Source organism: Emiliania huxleyi (assembly GCF_000372725.1).
Source record: "Emiliania huxleyi CCMP1516 unplaced genomic scaffold EMIHUscaffold_10, whole genome shotgun sequence".
Classification (NCBI taxonomy): domain Eukaryota; phylum Haptophyta; order Isochrysidales; family Noelaerhabdaceae; genus Emiliania; species Emiliania huxleyi.
The window spans coordinates 926,109-948,851 of record NW_005202427.1 but is presented as its reverse complement, the minus strand read 5'-3'; the positions used below and the strand labels follow the sequence as shown (position 1 = coordinate 948,851).

The 22,743-nt window shown below is 63.5% G+C and overlaps 7 protein-coding genes across 7 annotated transcripts in view; 4 read left to right on the top strand and 3 right to left on the bottom strand.

The window, feature by feature from the left end:
* The window catches only part of EMIHUDRAFT_433327 (hypothetical protein), a 2,551-nt gene extending 709 nt beyond the window's left edge, over positions 1-1,842 (bottom strand). Inside the window, exons 1-2 of the mRNA XM_005793720.1 lie at positions 809-1,842; positions 274-616 (exon numbers count right to left, since the gene is read on the bottom strand). Of these exons, the coding sequence (XP_005793777.1) occupies positions 431-616; positions 809-1,831 (1,209 nt within the window). The 5' untranslated portion in view covers positions 1,832-1,842 and the 3' untranslated portion in view covers positions 274-430. The remainder of the gene's footprint in view (positions 1-273; positions 617-808) is intronic.
* Positions 1,843-2,373: 531 nt separating this feature from the next.
* EMIHUDRAFT_199673 (hypothetical protein) lies at positions 2,374-4,530 on the top strand (the record flags this gene model as incomplete). Its single annotated transcript, XM_005793719.1, has 2 exons — positions 2,374-2,596; positions 4,388-4,530. The coding sequence occupies 2 exons, from the start codon at positions 2,374-2,376 to the stop codon at positions 4,528-4,530; spliced, it is 366 nt and encodes a 121-aa protein (XP_005793776.1).
* Positions 4,531-4,817: 287 nt separating this feature from the next.
* Positions 4,818-6,150, top strand: EMIHUDRAFT_448767 (hypothetical protein; the record flags this gene model as incomplete). The annotated part of the gene is made up of 6 exons (XM_005793718.1): positions 4,818-4,874; positions 4,958-5,066; positions 5,229-5,322; positions 5,510-5,549; positions 5,746-5,814; positions 5,893-6,150. 6 exons carry the CDS (start codon positions 4,818-4,820, stop codon positions 5,995-5,997), a joined length of 474 nt encoding a protein of 157 aa, XP_005793775.1. The 3' UTR covers positions 5,998-6,150.
* Positions 6,151-12,974: 6,824 nt separating this feature from the next.
* Positions 12,975-13,886, bottom strand: EMIHUDRAFT_448766 (hypothetical protein; the record flags this gene model as incomplete). Its single annotated transcript, XM_005793717.1, has 3 exons — positions 12,975-13,318; positions 13,490-13,632; positions 13,703-13,886. 3 exons carry the CDS (start codon positions 13,884-13,886, stop codon positions 13,169-13,171), a joined length of 477 nt encoding a protein of 158 aa, XP_005793774.1. The 3' UTR covers positions 12,975-13,168.
* An 884-nt stretch (positions 13,887-14,770) lies between these two features.
* On the top strand, positions 14,771-15,925 carry EMIHUDRAFT_199668 (hypothetical protein; the record flags this gene model as incomplete). Its single annotated transcript, XM_005793716.1, has 2 exons — positions 14,771-14,956; positions 15,266-15,925. The coding sequence occupies 2 exons, from the start codon at positions 14,771-14,773 to the stop codon at positions 15,923-15,925; spliced, it is 846 nt and encodes a 281-aa protein (XP_005793773.1).
* A 361-nt stretch (positions 15,926-16,286) lies between these two features.
* Positions 16,287-18,611, bottom strand: EMIHUDRAFT_433326 (hypothetical protein). The gene is made up of 2 exons (XM_005793715.1): positions 17,368-18,611; positions 16,287-17,289 (listed from the first exon to the last, which is right to left on the bottom strand). The coding sequence occupies exons 1-2, from the start codon at positions 18,524-18,526 to the stop codon at positions 16,655-16,657; spliced, it is 1,794 nt and encodes a 597-aa protein (XP_005793772.1). The 5' UTR covers positions 18,527-18,611; the 3' UTR covers positions 16,287-16,654.
* Positions 18,612-21,344: 2,733 nt separating this feature from the next.
* On the top strand, positions 21,345-22,518 carry EMIHUDRAFT_97563 (hypothetical protein; the record flags this gene model as incomplete). The annotated part of the gene is made up of 3 exons (XM_005793714.1): positions 21,345-21,548; positions 22,099-22,218; positions 22,300-22,518. 3 exons carry the CDS (start codon positions 21,345-21,347, stop codon positions 22,516-22,518), a joined length of 543 nt encoding a protein of 180 aa, XP_005793771.1.
* Between the last annotated feature and the right edge of the window lie 225 nt (positions 22,519-22,743).

Here is a 22,743-nt window from a genome sequence, read left to right as displayed (position 1 = left end):
TGATACACCGTCGCACAGGGCGAGACGAGGGAGGGAGCAGGATGTTGCGGAGATTAGCAGGAGGATGTACGACGAGATTAGGAGCAGCAGGGACCCGAGGGACCATGCGGAAGACGGCTAGTGCCGGTCGCCCCCGGCATCGGGAGGACGACCCCGGCTAGCGGCTAGTCGCCGACCACACCCACAAAGAACCCTGCACAAAGACCGCAGGGCGGGGACCTGTTCCTTTTTACCCATCTCCTAGTAGAGGTGTCCGTTTTATTTATTTATTTGTCACTGACACGAATTGTCGAAATCGCGGGGGGAGGCGGCACTCTTCCTCTCTACTCTAGTGGCACTTGACACGAATCACGTAGAACTCGCCGGGAGCCGCGGGTGGTTTCTCGAGACTCACGGATGTGCTCAAAGAGTGGGCGCGCTCCGCACTACTCTACATGCAGACGCAATGGGCGACATACTGCCCGGGGTCGGCGAAGCACCCCTTCGCGGGCGGCCCAAACTGCTCGATGAAGCGCGGCGCCTCCTTCCCCTCCGCGTAGCGCGTGATCGGCAGCACGGACGGCCGGCGGTAGTCCTTGAGGTATCGCTGCGCGAAGGGGAAGGCGCTGACCCGCTCCTGCGGGGAGGTATGGGGAGATATGGGGAGATATGGGGAAGGCGCTGACCGCTCCCGCCGGTGAGGGGTAGGGGTAGGGTCAGTGATGGCGAGCAGCTTGAGACGGTCGTGGAACAAGCCGAGATATGGGGAGATGTGGGGAGATATGGGGAGATGTGGGGAGATATGGGGAGATGTGGGGAGATCTGGCTCCTGCTGGTCGGCGCCCTTTCCCACCCACAAGAAGATCTCGAAGCCGTTGTCGTACAGGAAGACGTCGCAGGACTTCAGCCGCGAGACAGGCAGCTTCGCCCCCGTGCCGGCGCGCGAGTACGAGAAGGCGCCCCGCTCTCCCGCCTTGAGCCGCAGCAGCAGCGGCTGGTGCGCCTTTACAGCCGCGTCCTCGCCGCCCGCCTCTTGACCCTTCACCGAGACGCGTCCGACCTTGATGCCGAGAAACCGTCGCTCTCCGGGCAGCTCCTTCCAGAAGGGGTCCTCCTCGTCTGGTTCTCCGTCCGGCACGTGCACCACCTGCGTCCCCCCGCCCCGCTCCGCAGCCATCCCCTTGGCCAACTCGTCCGCCTTTCCCCGCTCGGCCGCGTTCGACTCGCTGCCCACCCACACAAACACCTTGAACTCGGTGTCGAGGATGTACACGTCGCCAGAGTTCATCGACGACCGGCTGAGCTTGACCTGCCGCAGCCGCAGGTTGCCGCGCCCGCCCTTGACCTCGAAGAGGCGCGCCTGCCGCTCCTTGAGCTCTGTCTTCTTGAAGCCGGTCGCGACGCCGCCCTCGAGGTACTGGACCCGGCCGCCGAACAGGTCGAGGAAGTCTTGCGCCTCGGCCCCCTCCACCTGTCGGTGCTGCGTCGCTCCGCCTCCAAGGAAGTCGTCCAGCTCGACCGTCTTGTACGCGGCGGTGCCGTACTCGTCCTGCGACGACTCGCTGCCGATCCAAAAGTGGACGTCCCACTCCAGCTTCTTGTTGTTGTTCGGCTTCTTATACGTGCGGAGCACGATGTATGAGTCGCCGCGGTGGAACTTGCCCCACTTCTTCTGCGGCCACGGGACAACGCGGAACTGCTCAATCCGCCACAGCTGCAGCCCGACGCTCGTGCCGGCGCCCCGCCACTGCGGCTCGCCGTGCGCGGCGGCCTCCTTGCACTTGCGGTCGATGTCGGAGCCGATGAGAGCCACGTTTGTGTCCTGCCAGTCCGGCTGCCGATCCTTCCTCATCAACCCGCAAGGCGCGGCGGCAAGGGCCGACCCAGTCCTTTTTCTTTTTTTGACTCCTAGAGATGCTGTTATTTATTATGTTTAATAATAAACTTACGCCGGTGTTTACCCTGTTAGTCTTTCAGCGCTGGAGATCAAAGCAGAATTCTTCAAATACAAGCCTCTCTCACAGCACACTGGCACGACAAGGGCGCGGACTGGCGCGGAGATTCTCGCCCCCTCACAAAAAACAAAACAAAAGGCGGCTTCTCGCCCACCGCCGTTCTCAAGCTGCGCCGCCTCGCGCGCAAAGTCGCGCGCGGCAGCGTCGACCGCACGGCCTACTCGCCCAAGTACTCGCTTTCTTTTATGTCCCACCATGCAGAGCGCATCTCTCTCTCTGTTGTGCGAGGCGTGAACCGCGCCATTCGCTCTCACCTGGCAACCCTGTCTGCACGTCTCGCGCGCGCGTGAACAGGCCTCCAGGCCCCAAATGACGTGTGAGTGTTAGAGTTGTTTGGTATTCCTAAAAATCTCTCTCTCTCAAAAAACGTGCGTCCCAAATGCGCGTTTGCGGCTTGCCTGTGCTCTCGGCCGCCTCGCTGAGCGAGACCGAGCGCGGTGCTGGTGGCGCCGACACTGCCGATCCGTCGAGCACTGCGACGGCTGCTCAACCAATGAGAGTCGGCAGCGCTGCCTCTGCGGCTGGTGCGCCGGCACAAACCACGCCAAGCGACTGCAAACTGGGCGCAAACCTGTCTGGCAATGCTCTGGGCGAGGATGTCAGTGTGGAAACCACTCGAGTCCTTCAGCTTGATCCTGCCTCGACGGCTCGCACCGCAAACGCGGGTCCTGCACTTCCTCGCGGTGCTGGCATCTCTGCGCTGCGCCATATTGACGCCAATAACTCTGCTTTCAACATGCTCAACGAGGCGGGCGCTGCTGCAGCGCTGACTCCCAACGAGGTGGTGGCTCAACATCCTGCTGCTCTTTGACCTCAGCCTCGCTGCCCTCTACGCGGCTGACCTAACCTGTGCTGCTGCTGCTGCTGCTGTTGCAGCTGATGCTGCTCCTGCTACCCTCCCGCCCGCCCGCCCTGCCCGCCCGCCCTGCCCGCCCGCTCGTAAGGGGTCTTCACCTTCACACTGGTCTGGCCACAGGTGGGCAACCTTCCCGTCGAAGGTCAAGCGGTCTCAACTTCGCGCTCTACTGCCCGCCCTCGCCCTCGCCTCCCGCCTCCCGCCTCCGCCCGCCGACCCGCCGCCAGCTCGTCCGCCAACCCGTCGTCTCTGTCGCCTCTCGCCCGCCCGCCATCGCCCTTGCCTTTCACCTCCCGCCGCCTCCCGCCGACCGCCACGCCAGCTTGCCTGCCGCCCTGTCGTCTCGCTTGTCGCCTGCCCGCCCTCGCCGCCTCTCGCCGACCACCACGCCAGCTTGGCCGCCGCCCTGTCGTCCCGCCTATCGCCCGCCCGCCCTCGCCCTCGCCCCCTCCTCCCGCCACCACCCTCGCCTCACCCTCCCGCCGCCTCGCCGCTCGCTCGCTCGCTCGCTCGCCCGCTCGCGCCTGGCTTTCTACTTCCTCGTGATCGCCCGAATCTCTCCTTCCTCGTGATCCACCCTCGCCTCACACTCCCGACGCCTTGCTGCTAGCTCGCCGCTTGCTCGCCCGCCCGACTTTCTACTTCCTCGTGATCCGAACCGCCACCACCCTCGCCTCACCCTCCCGCCGCCTCGCCGCTCTCGCTCGCCGTTCGCTCGCCCGCTCCCGACTTTCTACTTCCTCGTGATCCATCTCGCCGCCCGCTCGCTCGCTCGCGCTCGACCTCCTACTTCCTCGTGATCCACCGCCGCCACCCTCGCCTCGCCCTCCCGCCGCCTAGCCGCTCGCTCGCCGCTCGCTCGCACGTTCGCGCTCGACCTTCTACTTCCTCGTGATCCACCGCCGCCACCCTCGCCTCGCCCTCCCGCCGCCTGGCCGCTCGCCTGCCGCTCGCTCGCACGTTCGCGCTCGACCTTCTACTTCCTCGTGATCAACCCGCCGCCTCGCCGCTGCCTCGCCCGCTCGCGCCCGACTTTCTACCTCCTCGTGACGCCGTGCCGTTTGTCTCGCCGTCCGAGACGTCCTGCCTGCCGTCTGCTGCCGCCGCGCCGCCTTACCGCCGACCCTTTCCCCGCCGTCCAATGCTCCGCCGTCCCTTCGCCGCTGTGGTCTGCCGTCGCGCCACCGTTCCTTACCGTGTCGCTCCTTCCTCCGTGCCGCGCCGCCCTTGCCGTTTAGCCTGCCGTACCCCCGTTCCTTACCGTGCCGCTCCTTCCTCCGTGCCGCGCCGCCCTTGCCGTTTAGCCTGCCGTACCCCCTGCCGTCCGTAACCGCCGTGCCGCCATACCGCCGCTCCTACAGTGCCGCGCCCGCCGTACCGTATGTCCCGCCGTCCGATGTCCTGCCTGCCGTCTGCTGCCGCCGCGCCGCCTTACCGCCGACCCTTACCGAGCCGCGCCGCCTTTACACACACACCTTACTTTCTGCTCGACCGAGTTTGCGCTGATGAGCGAACCGAGCCGCCGGGTGCCCCGCAGCGGCCTCGCTGGGCCAGAACGTCGGCCCCGAGTGCTCCGCAGCAGCCTCGCTGAGCCAGAACGTCGGCTCGCGAGGTGGGGTGCTAGTCTGGGACCCATACGTGGCAGTTCCCTTGCTCCAAGCGCTTGCGCTTCGGCGGTAGTGATCTAATCACCCGAATACCACGTTCGGATCGCTCCTCATCGCAAACCCCGTCAGCAGTTCACCTACGGGTATGTTCGTAAGAGCTACATACACTGAAAAACAGAAAGAAACCCGGCTGGCGCGATCGCCCGAGGCCGACCCCGGTCTGTTTGAGGAGCAGAGAGCAGCAGACACATGACTTCACCCCTCCTTATTTTCGCGTTGGTGTGGACCACGAACCGCGGTGGCGGGCTTATTCGCGCTGGGAGGCCTGCTCCTGTTCCTTCTCGCTCGCGTTCGTCCCGCATGTCAGAGGCGGAAGAGAAGGCCGTCGGAAAGCTGGAGCAAGAGCTGTCGGCCGCGGTTGCGGCGGAAGACTACTCCCAGGTTTGCACCGTGCCGTACAACTGCGGCTGCCCGTACCACAACTGTCGGCTCTGCTGCAGGCGGCGGCGCTGCGAGATCGGCTTGCCGCGCTGCAGATGGACAGCGAGTACGGCGCGCTGAGCGCGAACTCTGAGTTCTACCGCGCCTTCTCCGAGCGGGACGTGGAGGGCACGCGACACGCCCGGGATGGAGAGCTCTCTTGCTGCAGCAGCAATGCAACAGAGGATGAACCGCACTCGCAGCATACCACCTCTCCTTCCCCACACCTGTCCAGCCGCCGCATGCGCTTCTCTTCCCACCCTGATCACGTCTGCTTGTGGTGTACTGCAGCGATGCGGCGACTGTGGCTGCCGAGCGAGAGTATTGTCTGCGCCCACCCGGGCCACGAGCCCATCGTCGGCTTCGACGCTGTGATCAGCTCGTGGCGCGACAGCCGCCCCTCTTTCTCCCCTCTCTCCCTCCCTCTCTCTCTCCCTTCCTCTCCACCCCCCCCCCCCTCTCTCTCTCTCTCTCGTCTTGTCTCTCGTCCTCTTCTCCCTTTTCTCCTCTCTCCCCCCCGCGTAGACTCAGAGACCCTTCCGAGACCCTTGCGAGACCCACTTCCTTACCAGGCGCGACATCTTCCGCTCCGCGCCGGCGGGCGGCCTCGAGGTGCAGCCAAGCTGCAGCCAAGATGCAGCCGAGATGCAGCCGAGATGCAGCCGAGATGCAGCCGAGGAGCAGCCGAGGAGCAGCCGAGGTGCAGTGGAGTAGCACGGCCGTGCTACGGGGCGGCATTTTCTCGGAACCTTCTCGGAACCTTCTCGGAACCTTCTGTCTCGGAACCTTCTCGGAGCCTGCCGTACAGGTTGCCGCGAGCAGCGTGCGGTGCAGTACTCCGGCGGCCAACGTCGCTCGGGTCACCTGCATCGAGGAGGTCCGGGCGGGGCTCCAACATGCCCCGCCGCCGCCCCCACACCCCCACTCGCTGCTCACGCACGCGTCGCTCCCTCAGGTCAAGCCCGGGGAGAGCAAGCTCGTCGCCACAAACATCTACGAGCGGCACGAGGACGGCAGCTGGCGCATGTCCCTCCACCATGCGGGACCCATGGTCGGCTGAGCCTGAGGCGCCCGCTCGCGATTGCGGCGGCCCTTTCGCCTTTGCTTTTCTTGGCAGCGCTCGTGCGTCTGTGGGGCGAACAGCGCCTCAGCGCACAGCGGAGCCGGTCCTGAGGTATAATTTGCGTTAGGTCTTAGGAAAGAGAATACTACAGAGGGGAAGAGGCCGGAAAAAAAAGCAAGAGCCGCCCCCCACATCTACAGCACAACAGCCAGATGATATATGTGGCCGCATGCTTGCCCTTGGCCTTGCGCATCTTGAGATAATATGCATCTAAGATCTAAGATGCGCCCTACTTGGACTGCACACTGTCTTGCCTATGCTCGAGCATCTCTCGATGGTTTTTACTTTTTTCAACCGCTAAGATGATCTTTAAAAGATGCCGGGGAGCCGCATCCTGGGATGCTCGAATCATCTGAAGTTGTCACCGTGAAGATGCGGCTTCGCATCCCACGAGAACCAACTTGCTTGGCATTTGATGATTAAAATGCAAGTTAAATTATAAAGACTTGAGCGGCGTGTGAGCCCTTGGATCAAAGTTGGAGTGGAGACTCTGAATCTATGCTAATCTCAGCTGCTATGCCATGTAGTGTGATGTGACTGTTTACTCTGTGGAATACTACTGATGGCGATTGAACTGGGAGCCAGTGAATGATGGTGGGGGGCACTTAGCCCTTGTGCTAATGTGCTGACTGTATACACTATGGACGGTCGGTTGTATGTGTAAGACTGGTGTTTATTTCGGGTTCGGGTTCGGCAAAAAAACTCGGACACTTGTGTCGATCGAAAATTTGGGAAAAAAATCTAGAGAGGGGGGGTGGGAGGGCGGGAGAAGCAAAAAAAGCCGTCCAAAAAGCCACAAAAAGCCAGCAAGCCTGGGGGCGCTCCGCTGCTAGGGGAAACCTGGAGCGCGGACTAACCCTCGGAGACCCGTGTTTACTTTAAGGCCCTTGCCCTGCGAACGCGCACCCCCGGGGCTAGGGCTCTCTTGCCCGCAACCCGATCCCGATCATCCGGCCCGCTGGGTGCGCTCCTTAGCTCCCCGGCCCTGGATGTGAGGCTAATGACTGCACTCCAAGTGCTCCAAGAGCCTCCCGTTACGCGATTGCTCGCGGCGCAGCATGATGCGTGGCCCCAGCGTGGGAGCAGGCCGGCGCCGACGCTGCCAGAACGAGACAAATCCGACAATGCGCTCATGTTCCTGAGATGCATTGCGCATCCTCTCAGATGCCACATTGCATCCTGGGATGCATGGACTAACCCCAAGATGAGGGTATCATCTCGGCACACTTGTGCGTCTGGAGACGACTGCAGTATCTGAGATGTCACGGGCTATCAAAAGACGCGGGGCACCATGTCTAAAGATGATTAAATCTTCTTCTTGGAGAACCCAATCATAGTGGAGACACCCGGTGTCCTTAGATGGAAAACGCATCCTAGATGGCGTTTGGCATCTAGAATGCGCATATCATCTGTAGATGGGGGGGTCGCCGCCCCTGACGGTGTAATTTTGTGTTTGCTGTTAAAGTACCTGTGTTTTTCGTCTGCCGGGTCTGGGCGGTGGGCCGTGGGCGCGGGTCGTTCGGATTTCGGTCGTGTGGAGCTCCGCTGGGTCCAAAACGAGCGTGGTGCCTGGTGTTCGATGGTGTGCGTGCGTGTCGCGTGTGTTGTCTGTTAGTTTGATCAACTTGAGCTTCCGGGATGCGGGAAGGACTCACCATAGAGTACACAAGGTAAGGTAAGGTAGATTTCTCCACACACACAAAGTGGTGGGGCAAGGGGGGGCGACCCTCGCATCTCCACGCCCGGACACGGGCAGGAGCCCGAGGCATTCAAAGTGCAAGCACTGGCCCGGTGAACGTGGGTGAGCAGCCTGCCCCTCCCTCCCGACAAACCAACTCCCGCACACACACAATCGCACTCTGGCCATCGAATGACTCCGAATGACTCACTGTGTGTGCTAAGACAGAATCTCCGCAGACATCCATTATTAGAGTACCTTAAGGTACACAGATTACACACCAGCGTGAACGGTGTGAAGCTCCCCGGAGCTTGATCCTTGAGTTCCGAGTAAAATACATAGGGGCCTACACAGCTGTAACCGCAGGGCGGGGACCTGTTCCTTTTTACCCATCTCCTAGTAGAGGTGTCCGTTTTATTTATTTAGCCTGCACACATGCCGCGCGCGCCTTACGCCGGGGAGTATCTCATCCCACGCACGGCCGGCGCGAGCGTGAGAGAGACGCTCTCAGCTCAGCACGACTTCCGTCTCCCCCGACGCCGCACCCCGAATCCCTCCCCGGGTTGCAAACCCCTCAACACACGGGCGTACGTACATAGAGCCGTACGTGCAGGCTGCTGCTCCCGCTCAGGGGGTGCCCTCCCCCCCCCCCCCCTCCCCCTCCCCCCACCACCTCCCTCCCCCCCTTCTCTCCCTCAGACCTCGTCCTTCTCCTCCTCCTCGCCGCCCCAGAGGCTGCTCCAGCGGCCCGCCCCTCCGCCCTCGACCGACGCCCGCGCCCGGCTGACCGCCTCCGCCACAGCCTGCCTACGGGCGAGAGCAGGCGGACGTGTCGCGGACATGTCGCGGACGGGGCCCACGCAGCCCCTTCCTCCTTCCGCGCGGCTCACCTTGCAGCGGGCCGCGCCGCCTCCACCCGCGCGGCGTGCGCCGCCTGCGGGGCAATCTCGGGTGATCTCGGGTGATCTCGGGCGATCTCGGGCGATCTCGGGCAATCTCAGAAGAAGGACGCGTGGTCGAGGCTGAGGGGGAGAGAGTGCAGCCGAGATGTAGCCGAGAGACACAGCCGAAAGACAGCCGAGTCGTGGGGTTCGGAAGGCGCGAGGGGGAGTCCACTGGGGCCGCTGCGGGCGCTAGCCCCCCCCCCCCCCTCCACACACACACACACACACACACACACACACACACACACACACACACACACACACACACCGAACGTACGGAATGGGCCCTCCTGCAGGATGCGTGGTCAGTCGGCTGAGGGAGAGCGCGATCTCGTCCGATCTCGCCGTGATCTCGGCTGTGTCTGCGCCTTCGCGCGCAGCCGCGTCAGCTCCCTCGCAGCGCGGGGGTAGTAGGGGGCGACGAGCGGCGCGGTGGCGAGCACCTTTGCGAGGTGGGGCTGTAGAGGGTAGGAGGGGCTATGAAGGGGAGGGGAGGGGAGGGGAGGGGAGGGGAGGGGAGGGGAGGGGAGGAGGGGAGGAGGGGAGGAGGGGAGGGGAGAAGAAGAGGGGAGAGGAGGGGAGAAGAGAAGAGGGGAGGAGAGGGGAGAGGAGGGGAGAGGAAGGGAGGGGAGAAGAGAAGAGGGGAGAGGAGGGGAGAAGAGGGGAGAAGAGGAGGGGAGAGGAGGGGAGAGGAGGGGAGGGGAGGGGAGAAGAGGAGGGGAGAAGAGGGGAGAAGAGGGGAGAAGAGGAGGGGAGAGCACTGCGCAGGCCACGAGGGGCCACAAGCACACGTCCTCGTGCGCCACAACGCGCCGCCTGTGCGGGCATCTACCGGCGGCAGACGAGAGGGTCGTAGAAGGCATAGGCTGCGCCGCCACAGAGCAGCAGCAGCGGTACGGAGAAGAGGAGGCACCTGCGCCTCGCGTCAAGCTCGCGTCAAGCTCGCGTCAAGCTCGCGTCAAGCTCCCCTCCCCCTCTGCCCGGCAGGAGGTGCCAGGGGAGGGAGGGAGGCGGGCGGGCGGGGCGGTGTGTGCGTGCGTGTGTGTGCGTGCGTGCGTGCGTGCGTGCGTGCGTGCGTGTGTGTGTGTGTGTGTGTGTGTTTGTGTGTGTGTGTGTGTGTGTGTGTGTGTGTGTGTGGTGAGGGGGGGGGGCACCGGCTGAGTCCGGGAAACGGCGCGTCGGGGTCGACGGTCGCGGCCCTGCGCACCGCGGCTGCGAACCTCTCCTCGGGGAAGGCCACCGGCTTTGTGATGGCCATGCCGGCCGCAGCCGCCTCGCCGGCCGCCGCCGCTTCCCCCTCATCGCTCGCCCCCGCCGCCTTTGTCGCTGGTGCGCCCCGGCCGGTGCCTCCGCCGCGTGCTTTGCCGAGAGCCTGCGTGCTGAATACGCCAACCTCAGGGCGGGAGTACGGGATCGTGCAGTGTCTTCAGAGCACCGCGTGAATACCGAGGGGTGCGACTACAGTGAAAACCCAGCCGAGTACGATCGAGGACAGTTTAGTCCGTGTCCTCTCGATCGCTGGGTGGAGCACAAGAATCCGTCTTCCGCTTCTAGGGGCCGCGAGCCGCCATGCCCATCGCCGCGGCGAGGGGCTCCATCTCCGCGAGGTCGAGGCCGGCCCGCTCGAGGGCGCGCGAGATCTGCGCCAGGGCGAGGGGCGAGGCAGTCTCTGGCGGTGCGTCAGCGCGGGGGATCCTCTGCTGCGTGGCGGGGTGCTCATGAGCGTGGGAAGAGCGCTCCTGCGAGGCTGTGAGGCCCTTGGAGCGTAGGAAGTCGATGCGCTGCTCGACGGTGGTGTCGACGACACGGGGGTTGTTGAGCATCGCCGCCGCCTTCCGGATCAGCGCCTCCTCCTCCTCCGCCTGCTGCTTCAGCCTCTCCACCTTCTCGTCGAGGGACGCCTTGTCGCCGCCGATCGCCTCAACCATCTTGAGCGCCTCGACGCGGGCCGCATCGCCAAAGCGGCTGGCAAAGGCGACGCTCGACGCGTCGTCCATGCCCAGCCGCTGACCCAGCGTCCCGAGCTGCACGCTGTCCATCGAGCCAAGCTTCGCCAGGTCCAGATCATCGTAGCCTGCCGCTTTGAGAACTTCGCACCAACGCTCCTCGAGGCCTATGCTCTCGATCGCGCGTTTCGTGGCGTCGTAGCGGCTCCCCGCTCCCCACCACGCATCGTCGGTCCCGAGCTTGGGCGTCGACATTGACTGCGATTTGACCAGCAAGCAAAAATGGCCAAAACCGCGCTGGCCAATTTCTTTTTTGGAGCTTGCACTCTCGAGGTTCTCGAGGTTGATATCCTTTGGTCGCGTTGGTTGCACTAGGCTCCCTGGCCCTGGGTGTGAGGTTTAGGTCTATTGTTGGCAAATCAAGACACAGAGCTCACACAGAATCACAGCGGGAGTAAAGCGGCGAGTCGCAATTCCTGGGGTCCTTGTGTGTGGCGGTCCAGAGAGGCATGGATGCCAATCTAGGGTCTTTCGACCGAGTCTATGAGTCCTGGCCGCTCCCGGTGTGTACGACTCTGGTCCGTCGGGCCCGACGGAGGGCGCTGCACTCACGTTCGGCTGGACCGTTCGCGCCTCGCTCGCAGCAGCCTCGCGCTCGCCTCGGCGCGCTTCCGCGCGCTGTCGCTTGCGCTCGACACTTGCCGACGTCGCTGGGCAGCTCAGGCCGACGGCGAAGGGAGCTCGCAAATGTTGACGCCTGGCACGGGCACCATCCCGTACCCGTCCCATTGCTGGGGACAGTCCCCCACTTCCGCTAGGCAACAAAAACTCGAATACGGGCAGATGCCGCCGTTGTCGCCGTGGCAGGGCTCCAACCCCTCGGCGGCGTTTATTGTGGAATAGCAAAGGTACTGGTTGGGCTGCGATTGAAATAGCGCCCAGGAGGGTCTTGCCATGTAGATGCCAACCCCGAGCCTCTGCTCCGGGTACGGGAAGCGCGGATCGGTGCAGAATTTAAGGTCGGCACCAAAACAGTGGTCTCACCGGCGTACCCTACTTGCCAGCCACGCGGCGCGGTGAACACAACCGCCTCGTACCGCTCAAGCACGAGCCGAGGGGGGGGGGGGGGGGGGGCGGCGGCGAAGAGGCGGGAGCGACTAGGTCCAGCCCTGGGTGGCGCAGGTTGTGACATTTGGCGATTCCGCGACTTACTGGGCCCCTGAGCCGCTACCCGTGTGCGATTTTTTGTGGCCCGGGCATGATACTGATAGTAAACGGGTCAGAACCGGCCAAACACAGGCTACAGCCCCACACACGCGCCCGCCATAGCTCCTGGAGAGCATGCGCGAGTGAGTGACGCGCTGCAAGCCGCGAGAGTGGCATCAGAGGCAGGAACGACGTGCTCTTGCTGCACCTCGCAGCTGCACCGAGTGTGCTCGCAGTGTATGCCACGGCCACCGCCTGCGGCATTGCTCTCGTGTAGCTAGGCGACGCAGGTCCATCAGCAGGGCTCATCCAATGCGAGCGCACATTGTGCGTAGCCGCGGGCAGGTGGCAGTGCACACGGCCGCACACCGGCTGTGGCGGCTCGTATGCCCCCGGCAGTGCTGCTAGTCATTAACTTGAGCACTTGAGCACTTGATAGGGTCGATTCCACATGGTACGGGACCCCTCGATCGTCTCGCCCACCCTCATTGGTGTGTTCATGGGGGGGGGGGGTCATAACAAACACGGTACAGGATCGAGGTGCACGCTGCTGAGGCAGTGTCGTCCCCCCTCTCCCCGACGGCGATGGCGGTGTGACCGATCGAGCTACAAGAGGAACTTGTTCAGCAGGATCCAGGATAGTCAGATGCACTACCTCACTGGGCCTGAGATCACCGTCATTAACTTGCGTATTAGGGCCGCAGCAGCCTGCTGCTGTGTGGGAGCAGCAGCAGCCTGCTGCTGATTCAGTCAAGCCAGCGGCGCAGCGAGGCGTGCAGAATTTGCGTGGTTTTGTCCCTCCTGAGGCTGAGCGCATTCGAGCCCGTCGACCGGAGTTGGATGGTACCACGCGTCTCACTGAGACGCGGGGTACTGGCCATGGCCGGACTACGGAAGCGTGAGGTGGCGAGCGGAGCGAGCGACAAAACAACGAGAAAAACACGGGTCTGACGATTGTCAAACGTCAGATCTTGCGCCACCCAGGGCTGGACCTAGTCGAGCACTCGAGCTGGGTCCAGTGCGCTCTGCTCACTGCTGCTGGCAGAGCTTGTCGTACGCGTAAAAGAAACCCCCCCCCCCCCCCCCGCCGCTCCCACGGCGGGGGCGGTATCACAACCACTCCGCACTCGCACAAAAAAAGAACAAACGCCAAGTTGGGCTCGGTTCAATCACGCGTGAGCCGTGGGTGCGCCCCTGTCGCACAAACAGTGGGAGGATTTGTTCCCCATCCGCTCGCCTTTGTCCGCGCATGTGGTCCAAAACATTGCCATGTGCGCACCTTCCAAAGCACTGACCTCGACACCAAAGGCGAGGCGTGACAAGCCAAGGACGGATCAGAGCAGCAGCGGCCGCCCCTGCGCTTCGCGTCGGGCGAGGGCAGCCTCGACGGAGCGCACCAGACTGGCCAGATCGGCTGGGCTGCGTGCCAGCCGCTCCAGGTTGGCATCCAAGATCTGGTCGGCAGTGCTGACGGCCTCAAGCACCTGCGCGCGCCCAGTGGCGGCGGTCGATAGCCTGCGTGCGATAGAACAACGCTCCGCACGCGCGCTCCCTCTCCGGTCTCTCGCCCTCGGCTTGTCTGGGTGCGCCATCCACCCCTCCCACAGTGCAACCCACACTCGCGGCGCGGGCAGTTCCCAGATACATGCCCTCACGTGGACATCGGCGATGCGCGCGCGGAGCGTCCGGACGAGAAGCTCGGTCGCCGCGTCGCGGGGCAACTCGCAAAGCCAGCATGGCCCGCGCGCACGCGGCACGACCATCAGCTTGACGGCGGCGGGGTCGGAGAGGTTGAGGCCTGGGACACAGGGGCGGGCGCCGTCAGGCGCGCGCGGCCGCGATGCGTCGCGCCCCGAGGCTTGTGACACCGAGCCGCACACTCGAAAGCGGCGCGTGGAACAGGGCCGCACCGCCGGGAGCCTGCCGATCGGCTGCACCGGAGAGGAAGGAAAGCGTGTCGGCGTCGACCAGCACGCTTCCGCGCTCGGCGACGACCGCAAACTGCCCATCGGCAGGGTCCTCGCGCGCAACTTTCGCCGTGCTCTCCGGCATCGATGGGTTGAGGGCAGGGGTTTGTTGAGGGCCGCGGCGCTCTTCGGCGGAGCACTTCGCTGTTCCAGGAATTCGCTGGTGAGGCGCCGCGCCATTTTTTTTATTTTCGCCCTCCAAGCTCGACTCCAGACATCGACCCGGCACCACCGTGCTCCCCTCCCGAGCCCGAGTCGGACGGAGGGAGCCGCAGGGGATCTGGCTGACTGGCTCGATTGCAGCTCAGTCGCCGGACCCGTCGCTGGTTCGCGGCTGCCGCCTTCCCCACTCACCCCACCGTCCGTCGCCCACCCGCCACCGCTCTGCCTGCCTCTCCGCCACCATCGCTTCCGCGCCTCCGACTGCAACAAACAAAGATCAAAGACAAAGTGAGACTGCCGCCGGGTTCACCCGACCTGTGAACGTCCGGTGTGCGCGCATGACCGGTGCGGCCTCCGAGTCGGCGACTAGCGCGCGTCATAAGGTTTTTGCTTGCCTTCCCTGGGGCCCCGTGTTGCATGTCTGACTGTCACTGTGCGATTTCGGGACCCGGGGTTGTGCGTTGATGTGAATCCTGCGCGCGCGGGCCTTCTAGGCCCGCGGGTAGTCTCCCCCCATCCCCAGGGCCTCCAGGGCTCGCACCTCAACCTCTCATAGACCAGCGCACAGCGCCATACGAGGAATTTAACAAGGCTGTGTATTTTCTTCTCAATAACAAGGCTGTGAATTTGTCTCGTCGAAAGCCAGGGCGGCATCGCACCAAGAATCATCTTCAACTTCGCCAAAGAGGTCGGCAGCCCGAGCGCCGTCGACCGCACCGGCTACGGCAAAGCCTCCGGCACGCGGCAGCGCCCGGGGCTTCGCCCCTTTCCACTCGCAACAAACAGCTCTCTCGCGCGCCGCCGTCGATGATGCCAGTGGCGACGGTGATGTCGATGCCGATGCCGCCGATGCCGTACTCATGCTCCGTGGGGGCAGGCGCCTCGCTGCCCTCCCCAGGGTACATCCCGCCGGCAGACGTCCAGACCGCCGCCAGACTGGGGGCCAGCGGCAATGGCGGGCTGGGCAGCACACCGCCACCGTCGCCTCCGGAGGTGAGCGGCGAGCTGAGTACCTCTACCACGCCGCCCGCGCCGCCGCCCGCGCCGCCCGCGCCGCCTGCAGGACGCCAGCCGCACATGCCGGCGCCAATGCTCTTCGCGCCGCGCTCGTGGCTGCCGCTGGCGCGTCTACCGATCGTCCTCGTCGGCTCGGCCGCCATCCCCGTCCTCCTCACCACCGGGCTGGCCTCCTTTGGCGCGGGCGCTTCGGCGGGCGCGAGCTACGTCACGCTCGCCCTCCTGCTGACGCCACGCACGCGGCGCGTGCTCTCGCGCTCACCTTGCGGCGCCGTGCTCCAGCAGGCGCTGGCATTCTTGCCCGTGGTCTTTTGGGTCCGCTCCCACTCCGCCTCGTACTACGCCCAAGAGCCACGCCCCTCGGTCCCGCTCTGGATTGCGCGGCCCGGCGCCTTCACGCTGCCCTTCTTCGCGGCCGCCTACCTGACCCAGCTCGCTTCGGGCAACGGACGGCTGGCGGGACACGTCTGGTGCGCCGCTTGCATCCTCATCCCCGCCACGGCTGTCGCGACCATGTTTTTGCGGCCGGCCGCGGCCATCGAGTCGGAGCTCGACCACCACACGAGCAGTTCGCCGCTCAAGTTCGCCGTGACCTTCTCGCTCGGGTTGGTCCACAGTGCACAGCCGCGCAGCACCTCGTTCAAGCTCCTCCTCGCGGCGGCGTTGGTCGCGCTGGGCTCGTCGATCCTCGCCGTCGCCTACCTCCGCACGGGCGACGGGCGGTGGGTGCGGACCGTCATCCACCCGCTCGGCTTGCCGTTTGCCCTGCCGGCCCTACTCCCGCACGCGATCGAGGCGGAGTTTCGGCGCGGCGTGACGAGAGCTCTCCAGCGCCTGAGAGGCGACGGCCGCCGGCGGCACCGCGGCGGCACACGTGTATACGCTTTGCGTCCAGCGCTAGGGGACGCAGCGGTCGTCGCGTCGTCGCCCGCGGAGCCTGCGTAATATAGAAGACACCGCAAAGCGTATACACAGCCCCTAGTTATACTGTATACGATCTGGTGACGATGTATTTTCCCCCTGCACGTTTTCTTTTCGGGTTTCGTGGGTTGATAGTGCACTTGCAACCGACGAAACCGAAGACGGTTCGCCCCCAGGGGGGTGGTTTCACTGCGAAACACTCAGTCAACGGGGCTGCCACACATCCTGAGCCTCAGCATCAGGATTTCCCCGCTTGCATCGCCATTATGGAGTCATGATATCTCAAAGCTCGGCACGTCATTTTCACGCATCACGCTCTTGAAATCACACCTCTTGCGATTTCACACACAAAGTATTGTCAAAGGAATCACGCTCGCCGCTCGGAGCGATATTTTGTTTGTGCCGGTTACTACGGTAAAAATGTATATAGCTGCGCGCGCTTCTACTGTCCGCGGGCGCAACGAACATGGCTAGTACAGCAGAGCACATGCGAGGGCACCGGCGCCGCGACTTCAGACAGGCTGCTACGACTAGTGGAGAGGCAAAGCGTCTATCATGACCCTACATGCGGCGTTGGCAATGGGCGCGCCTATGGTGTGGACTCGCATCGAAGGTAGTGTACAGTCGTCCCCAACGTCGCGCGCCTACAGCCCTCTCCACCCAGACAGACAAGCTGCTACGGCTAGTGGCCGGCATTCTCGCATGTCCTCGCATCCTCGTAGCGCCACAACCCACATCTCCCCTTGCTCCCTATCACACGCGTGCTGCACGTCGTCCTGAACGTGCACTCGCACCATCCTGCCGGAGGTACAGTACGTACATGGTTGCCAGCACTCCAAAGTTGAACGGCCCCCAGGCGTATAGCACACCTTGAGACAGCGACCGCAGCTGACCGGTGCGCACCCAAATGATGGTCCTGTTGACGACCATCAGGGCGGTGATGATGGCGGCGACGCGCAACTTATGCTTTGGCGAGGAGTACTCGGATGGCTGGGAGCCGAGCCACGCGCCGAAGCTTGCGAAGAAGGCAATGCCGGCGAGTGGCTCGCGTTGGAGCCTATCAAACCGCTCGATCTGCTGCGCCGTATCGAGTGTTGACCAGCCGACGAGTCGTGCTGCGACGAAGAGTGCGTACCCCACCACAAGAAGAGTCGTGCCCAAGCGAGCAGTCAAACGCGGGCCGCAGGCAACGTGGCCGACTATCAGCAGGCCGCCGACAAGGTGCGTCATGATGCTTCCTGGGTATCCCAAATATGACCAGCCTGCAACCAGAGGCGAGGCTGCGGCAAGAGCAGCAACGGCGATGTGGAACTTGTGGCCGGCGAGGATGGCGGCGGTGGCCTGCTTCGCCAGCAGTATCAGCAGGGAGGCGAGCTTGAGCAGCAAGCCTATGGCACACGTCTTGGACGCGTCGTGGAGCAGGGGCCAGCGTGAGCACAGCAAAACGCGCCGCTTGGTGTAAGCGCCGGTCTGCACCTCCGCCTTTCCGACCGCCAGTGCGCGAGCCACCGCAGCGCCCGCTCCCCCGTTGAGTTTGGGCCGCGAGAGGAGCGCTGGGTCGGGCGCCGGTGGCGAGGGCGGCGCGGAGGTATCGCCTGAGCAGTCGCGCCTTATGGACTCGATCTCGCTGGGGGAAAAGATGCCCGCGAACATTCGGTCCCACTCGCCTTCGCCAGGAGTTTCGGGCGGTGCTGGCACTGGCGAAGCGTCTAGCGGCGCAAGCGCCGATGCACCCGCCGGGGGGGCTAGGCCGAGTAAGGCTGCGATCTTCTCGGCAGGCTCTCGGTCGAGGAAGTCGTCCAGGCGCTCGACCAGGTCGTCCACCGCGTGCGCCGCCAGACCCGCAGCGAGCGGGGACGGCTGCGCTGCGGCGGGCGCTGCGGCGGGCGCTGCGGCGGGCGCTGCGGCGGGCGCTGTGGCGGCTGCAGAGGCGGGCAACAGGGAGGTAGTTATCGCAACCGCTATCGAGGGGAAGGGCGCTATCGGCAGCAGGGAGGGCGCTTGCGAAGTAAAGGTCGACGGCCGGTGGGCGATCGCGTCTTCAAAAGGAGGAGACGCAGGCGATCCGGGGCCGCTGCCGTACTGCTGCCACGCCTGCGTCCCGGCGCCTGTCGCAGCGGCGGCCACCCGCTCCGCCTCCACGGCAAAGCTCCGCGGGAGAGGCATCATCGGCACGAGAGTCCGTCCGACGCGAAAGGCGATGAAGCCGGGCGGGGGCCACGGGAGGGAGGTGACGGCCGGCAGCGGTGGCAGAGGTGCGAGGTTTGGGAGGTCTGCCGAGCACTCGTTCCTCAGGATCACCAGACGCGGGCCGGTGCAGTCTGCCGTCTGATTGATGAGTCGGTAGTCCGGCCAGGGCGCATCGCGGGACGGGCTGTTCCACACGCCGGCGGTCCGTTGGTTGGAGAGCTCAGCCGTCCCGACCGTCACTCGCACTCTCGCCACGGGGACAAGCACGCCTCGCTGCCTGCACCGTGCACAAAAGTTGTTGCGGAACGCTCCGTCTTTGAGAGGCACCACCTCGCACACTGACGCGCCGCCCGAGAGGATGCTGCCCCAGCAAACCTCGACATCGATCGGCTGGCGCTTGCGCTTGCCTGCCGGCGTGGTGCCAGAGTCGAGCATAACCTTGACGGGCCTCTTTTGACCCTACGAACCACGCAGGTTGGCAGGCGTGCTCGTGCTCGGCACGCCGCCGAATTGGTCAAACACGGATTGGTTCGGCGTTCAGAGTCGTTGGTCCAAAAAATGAATTTACCCCGAAGAAGACAAAAAATAATTTTCCCAGGCGTAAAAGAGAAAAGGAGAAGCAGACGCACTCACTACTGGCTCCCGTTGGAATTATTTTGACTTGTGAGCCGGACGGCTTTCATTTCTCTCTGCGTTCTCCCCTTCCCTGGGCACCGCTGTGCGAATGGAGCCGAAAGGCCACCTCGGTCAGAGTTACAACAAACAACCCGACGTGGACGCGCAACATTGGCAGGGGCGGCAAGCGCTTTTCAGGCGATGTCAAGTTTGTCTGCCCCCTCACCAGCCTCCAGCGGCGGGGAGCATGGTCGGAAGGGCGCTTTTGTCGCCTTCGGCAACACCGAGGCGTTCTACCGGAACATGGTCGAGGGGCATGGGCCCTACCGCGAGGAGGGGGAGGGAGGCGAGGGGGAGGGGGAAGGGGGGATAGGGAGGGGAGTGTGAGGGGTATGGGGGCGAGGGCATGGAGGGAGAGAGGAAGAGCAAGGGCGAGGGGGCAGGGGACGGGTCGATGGCATACTACGGCTTTTCCCTCAAGAATATACGAGCTTTCCGCAGCCCTTGACCTTGGTGGACCTCGAGTCCAAAGATATTCTTGAATATTCTTGACGTTGCCGCTGTGCGGCGTCTAAAACGGTCTTGACGAGAGAGCTCGAAACAGCTATTCCCCCCTCAACAGTAGGTTTCGGGTCGATGCCGACTGAAATCTTTAAGTTTTGGAGGTTCTGAGCGGGTTTGGGAGCGACTTTTGGTCTCCGTCGATATACGCGAGGTCAAAATATTCTCAATATTCGAGAATATTCTCGAGAATATAGAGGGCCCAGAGAGAATATGATGCAAAGAATATAGATAGCCTTTGCAGAGAAAAGCGTGTAAAGGCCAACCCCCAGTACTCACCCAGCTTCGGCTGTATACATGTTTCTTTCCTCGCGCACCCCGTCTAGGAGAGATTTTGTTTGTTTTGTTTTGCACCCCGTCTCGTTTCTTTTCCTTGTGGTGTACCTGTGTTAGTGCCAGTGCGCGCCAGTCCCGTGCCTAGTGTTGTGCGGACTGAGGCAGAGCGAGGGGGGGACGAGGTCTCATCAACTTCGAAACCGCGAAAGAAAGAAGATAGCTCAATGTCAATGGTTTTCAAAAATCTCCCTCCGAGCAGTTCTTTTCTGTTGTTGTTTTTAAAACTCCTCTTGTTTATTGTATGTTCTTTGTTAGTGCCAGTGCGCGCCAGACCCGTGCCTAGTGTCGTGCGAGGGAGTCGAATTATAAGATTCTTTTTTTACACCAACGAGGACCACCAACGAGTCTGGATCCCACTTTCATAAGTAAGCAACCCAGAGTTCCCCCTTTTCCCACGCCCATTCTGACCGACTTTGCTGACACCACAAGGCCAACCCTCGCCTTTCCCGTTCCGCTCGCGCTGGCCCCGCTTCATCGACGCACATATGGCCGCGGGGAGCTGCACGCCCGAGCGGCGCGACGCCTCTTGCTCACGCAACCCGCCGCTCCCTCTCCGCTCCCACCATGCGATGCGCTTCGCTTTGGCGCCCGAGCGGCTTCGCCCCCTCTCGGCCTCACAATGCCTGCCACCTCCCGTTCGCAGGTGAGGCTGCTGCCATCGAGGAGCCACGAGACGCGGCCGCTGCCGCTCGTTTCCCACCCTTACACCGAGCGAACCCGCCCGATTGCTCCCACTCTTTTCCGGCGAGAGAGCGACGCAGCCCGCTCGCTTGCCAATCGCTGCCCGGCTCCAGTCCGAGCGCCGAGGACACGAGAGAGTGTGCCGGTCGTCGCGACGCTAACGCCGCGGCGTGCTGCCCGTAGGTGTGGCAGTGACCTGGCTCGACCCTCTCTCTGTTTCTCTCTCTCTCTCTCTCTCTCTCTCTCTCTCTGTTTCTCTCTCTCTCTCTCTCTCTCTCTCTCTCTCTCTCTCTCTCTCTCTCTCTCTCTCTCTGAGCATGGCCCTGCCCTTTATTAGCAAACCACGCGGGCCGATCGATTTCTTTTTGTCTGTGTAGGCGAGGCTCGAGGGGGAGGGGAGGGCATGGCGGGGGGGCTGCGTGGTTGGCTGGGTGGGTGGCCGGCGGGGTGGAGATTGCGACGATTGATCCATTTCTCCTCGGAGCATTTGGAGATTCCTCGAGATATTCTCCTCCCCATATACCCCCATATACCCCCACATACCCCCACATACCCCCCCACATACCCACTGGACATCTCCATAGCAGTTTTTGACCCTCTTTCACATGGTCATGATCCCGTAGGTGGGGTGCTGACCTCTCCGTTCGCCGAGATTGACCCCGAGATCAAGCCGAGATTGACACATGACCGCCGAGTCTCGGCTTGATGCCCCGGGTGGCCCCGTTGGGACTTCCGCACCTCTTTCTGGATGGTGCCTGGCCCTCTTTCACTCAAGCTCAAGACTATTATCCATGTACCCCATATACCCCCATATTCCCCCGACATCTCTGTAGCATTGTGAGACTGACTTTCACATCGTCGTGAACCTGTAGGTGCTGACCTCTCCATTCGCCGAGATTGACTCTGCACAGTTTAGTAATAATAGTACTGCTCTGCACAGTCTCCAGTAACCAGCAATAACAGGAGGCTTTGCAAGTCTCCAGTCCCCAGTCATAATAGTAGTGCTCTGCACAGTCTGCTGGTACATCCAGTAACTAACCAGCAGCAGCAGTTCTATCACATGAACCCGTCACACAGCCTTCTCCATGAGCTGCATCTATCGACCCTCTTTGGCGTGCATACCCACGCGCGCTGCAGGAACTCGATCAACATGCTCGACAAGCTCAAACTCGAGCTCGTGCCGGCCGCCGGTGACAAGCTCGTGCTCAAGCTCTCTCCTCCGCCGCCGCCGCTTGCTGACAAGCAGGCGTGTGCTTGCGCGCACGTGACAATGCGCTCCCGTCTGCAAGACTTATGTTATCCTCTGGCCTTCTGGCTGACACAGGCGTCGCTGGCGGGCAACACGACCGTCAACCCTGCCGGAGGCGAGGCCGCCGGCATCCCGTCCGAGGGCCAGCCCGCTTCGCTCGAGGACGTCATCCCGTCCGAGGGCAAGCCCGCTTCGCTCGAGTACGTCGGCGTCGTGTTTGCGGCGTCGGTAGGCGCATCGTTCGCCGGCGCCGAGACCTCGCGGCGCCTCACGTTCACCGTCGACAAAACCTCGTGCCTGCCACTTCCGTCGCCGCCCTCGTCCGTCGTCGACTCTGCCGGAGGCAAGCACGACGGCATCTCGTCCGAGAGCGAGCCCGCATCACTCAATGACGTCATCGGCAACGGCAATGACGTCCCGTCCGAGTCGGCGCCGACGGCTCCTGTCGGCATCACGTCGCTGTCGCCTTCGCTCCTCGGAGCCGAGGTGAGTGTGCGCACGCCAAGAGCACATTCCGTGCAATCTCCCCGTCTCCGAACACCTGCGTATTCGCTCTCGCCCACAGGCGTGCGGCGTCAAGGACGACGTCAAGGCCGCGCCCAAGCCCGCAGTGGACACGGCCAAGCCCGACGGCGATGTGGACGAGATCTACTTGTCGTCGCTGCCTTCGCACCTCGGAGCCGAGGTGAGTGTGCGCACGCCAGGATTGTCATCATCCCTACGGTCTCCCTGTCTCCGCACACTTGCGTGTTCTCCCCTCACCCAGGCATGCGGCATCAAGTCCGCCGCCGCCGAGGAGTCCGCCGCCAAGTCCGCCGCCGACGAGGAGGACGCCGAGTCGGCCACCGAGGAGGCGACCGCCGAGGAGGCCGCCACCGAGAAGGCGACCACCGAGGAGGCCGCCGCCAAGTCCGCCACCGAGGAGGAGTCCGAGGAGGCAGCCACCGACGAGCCCGCCGCCGAGAAGTCCGCCGGCACCCCTTGACCCCACCCCGCTTTCATTGCGTAGGGCGACGCCGACTGGACCATCTCGGCCAAGGAGTCTCCGCCAGCGGAGAAGCTCGCCCCGGCGGTGAGATTCTCCCAGCACGTGCATACATGGGTATTGCTATTGCGGGGACACGGGAGTCCCACGTGCGGTACTCATGTTGACCCTATGACCTCTCGCACACGCGCAGGGCATCGACGAGTGGAAGACCCCCTCCCCGCT

What these genes read in the sequence shown, in the direction of transcription:
- EMIHUDRAFT_433326 (XM_005793715.1), bottom strand. Translation starts at nt 18,526, where the DNA reads ATGCTCGACTCTGGCACCACGCCGGCAGGCAAGCGCAAGCGCCAGCCG. An exon ending in AAAGGCGGAGGTGCAGACCG is followed by an intron (nt 17,290 to 17,367) that starts GCGCTTACACCA and finishes CGTGTGCCATAG; the next exon opens with GCTTGCTGCTCAAGCTCGCC.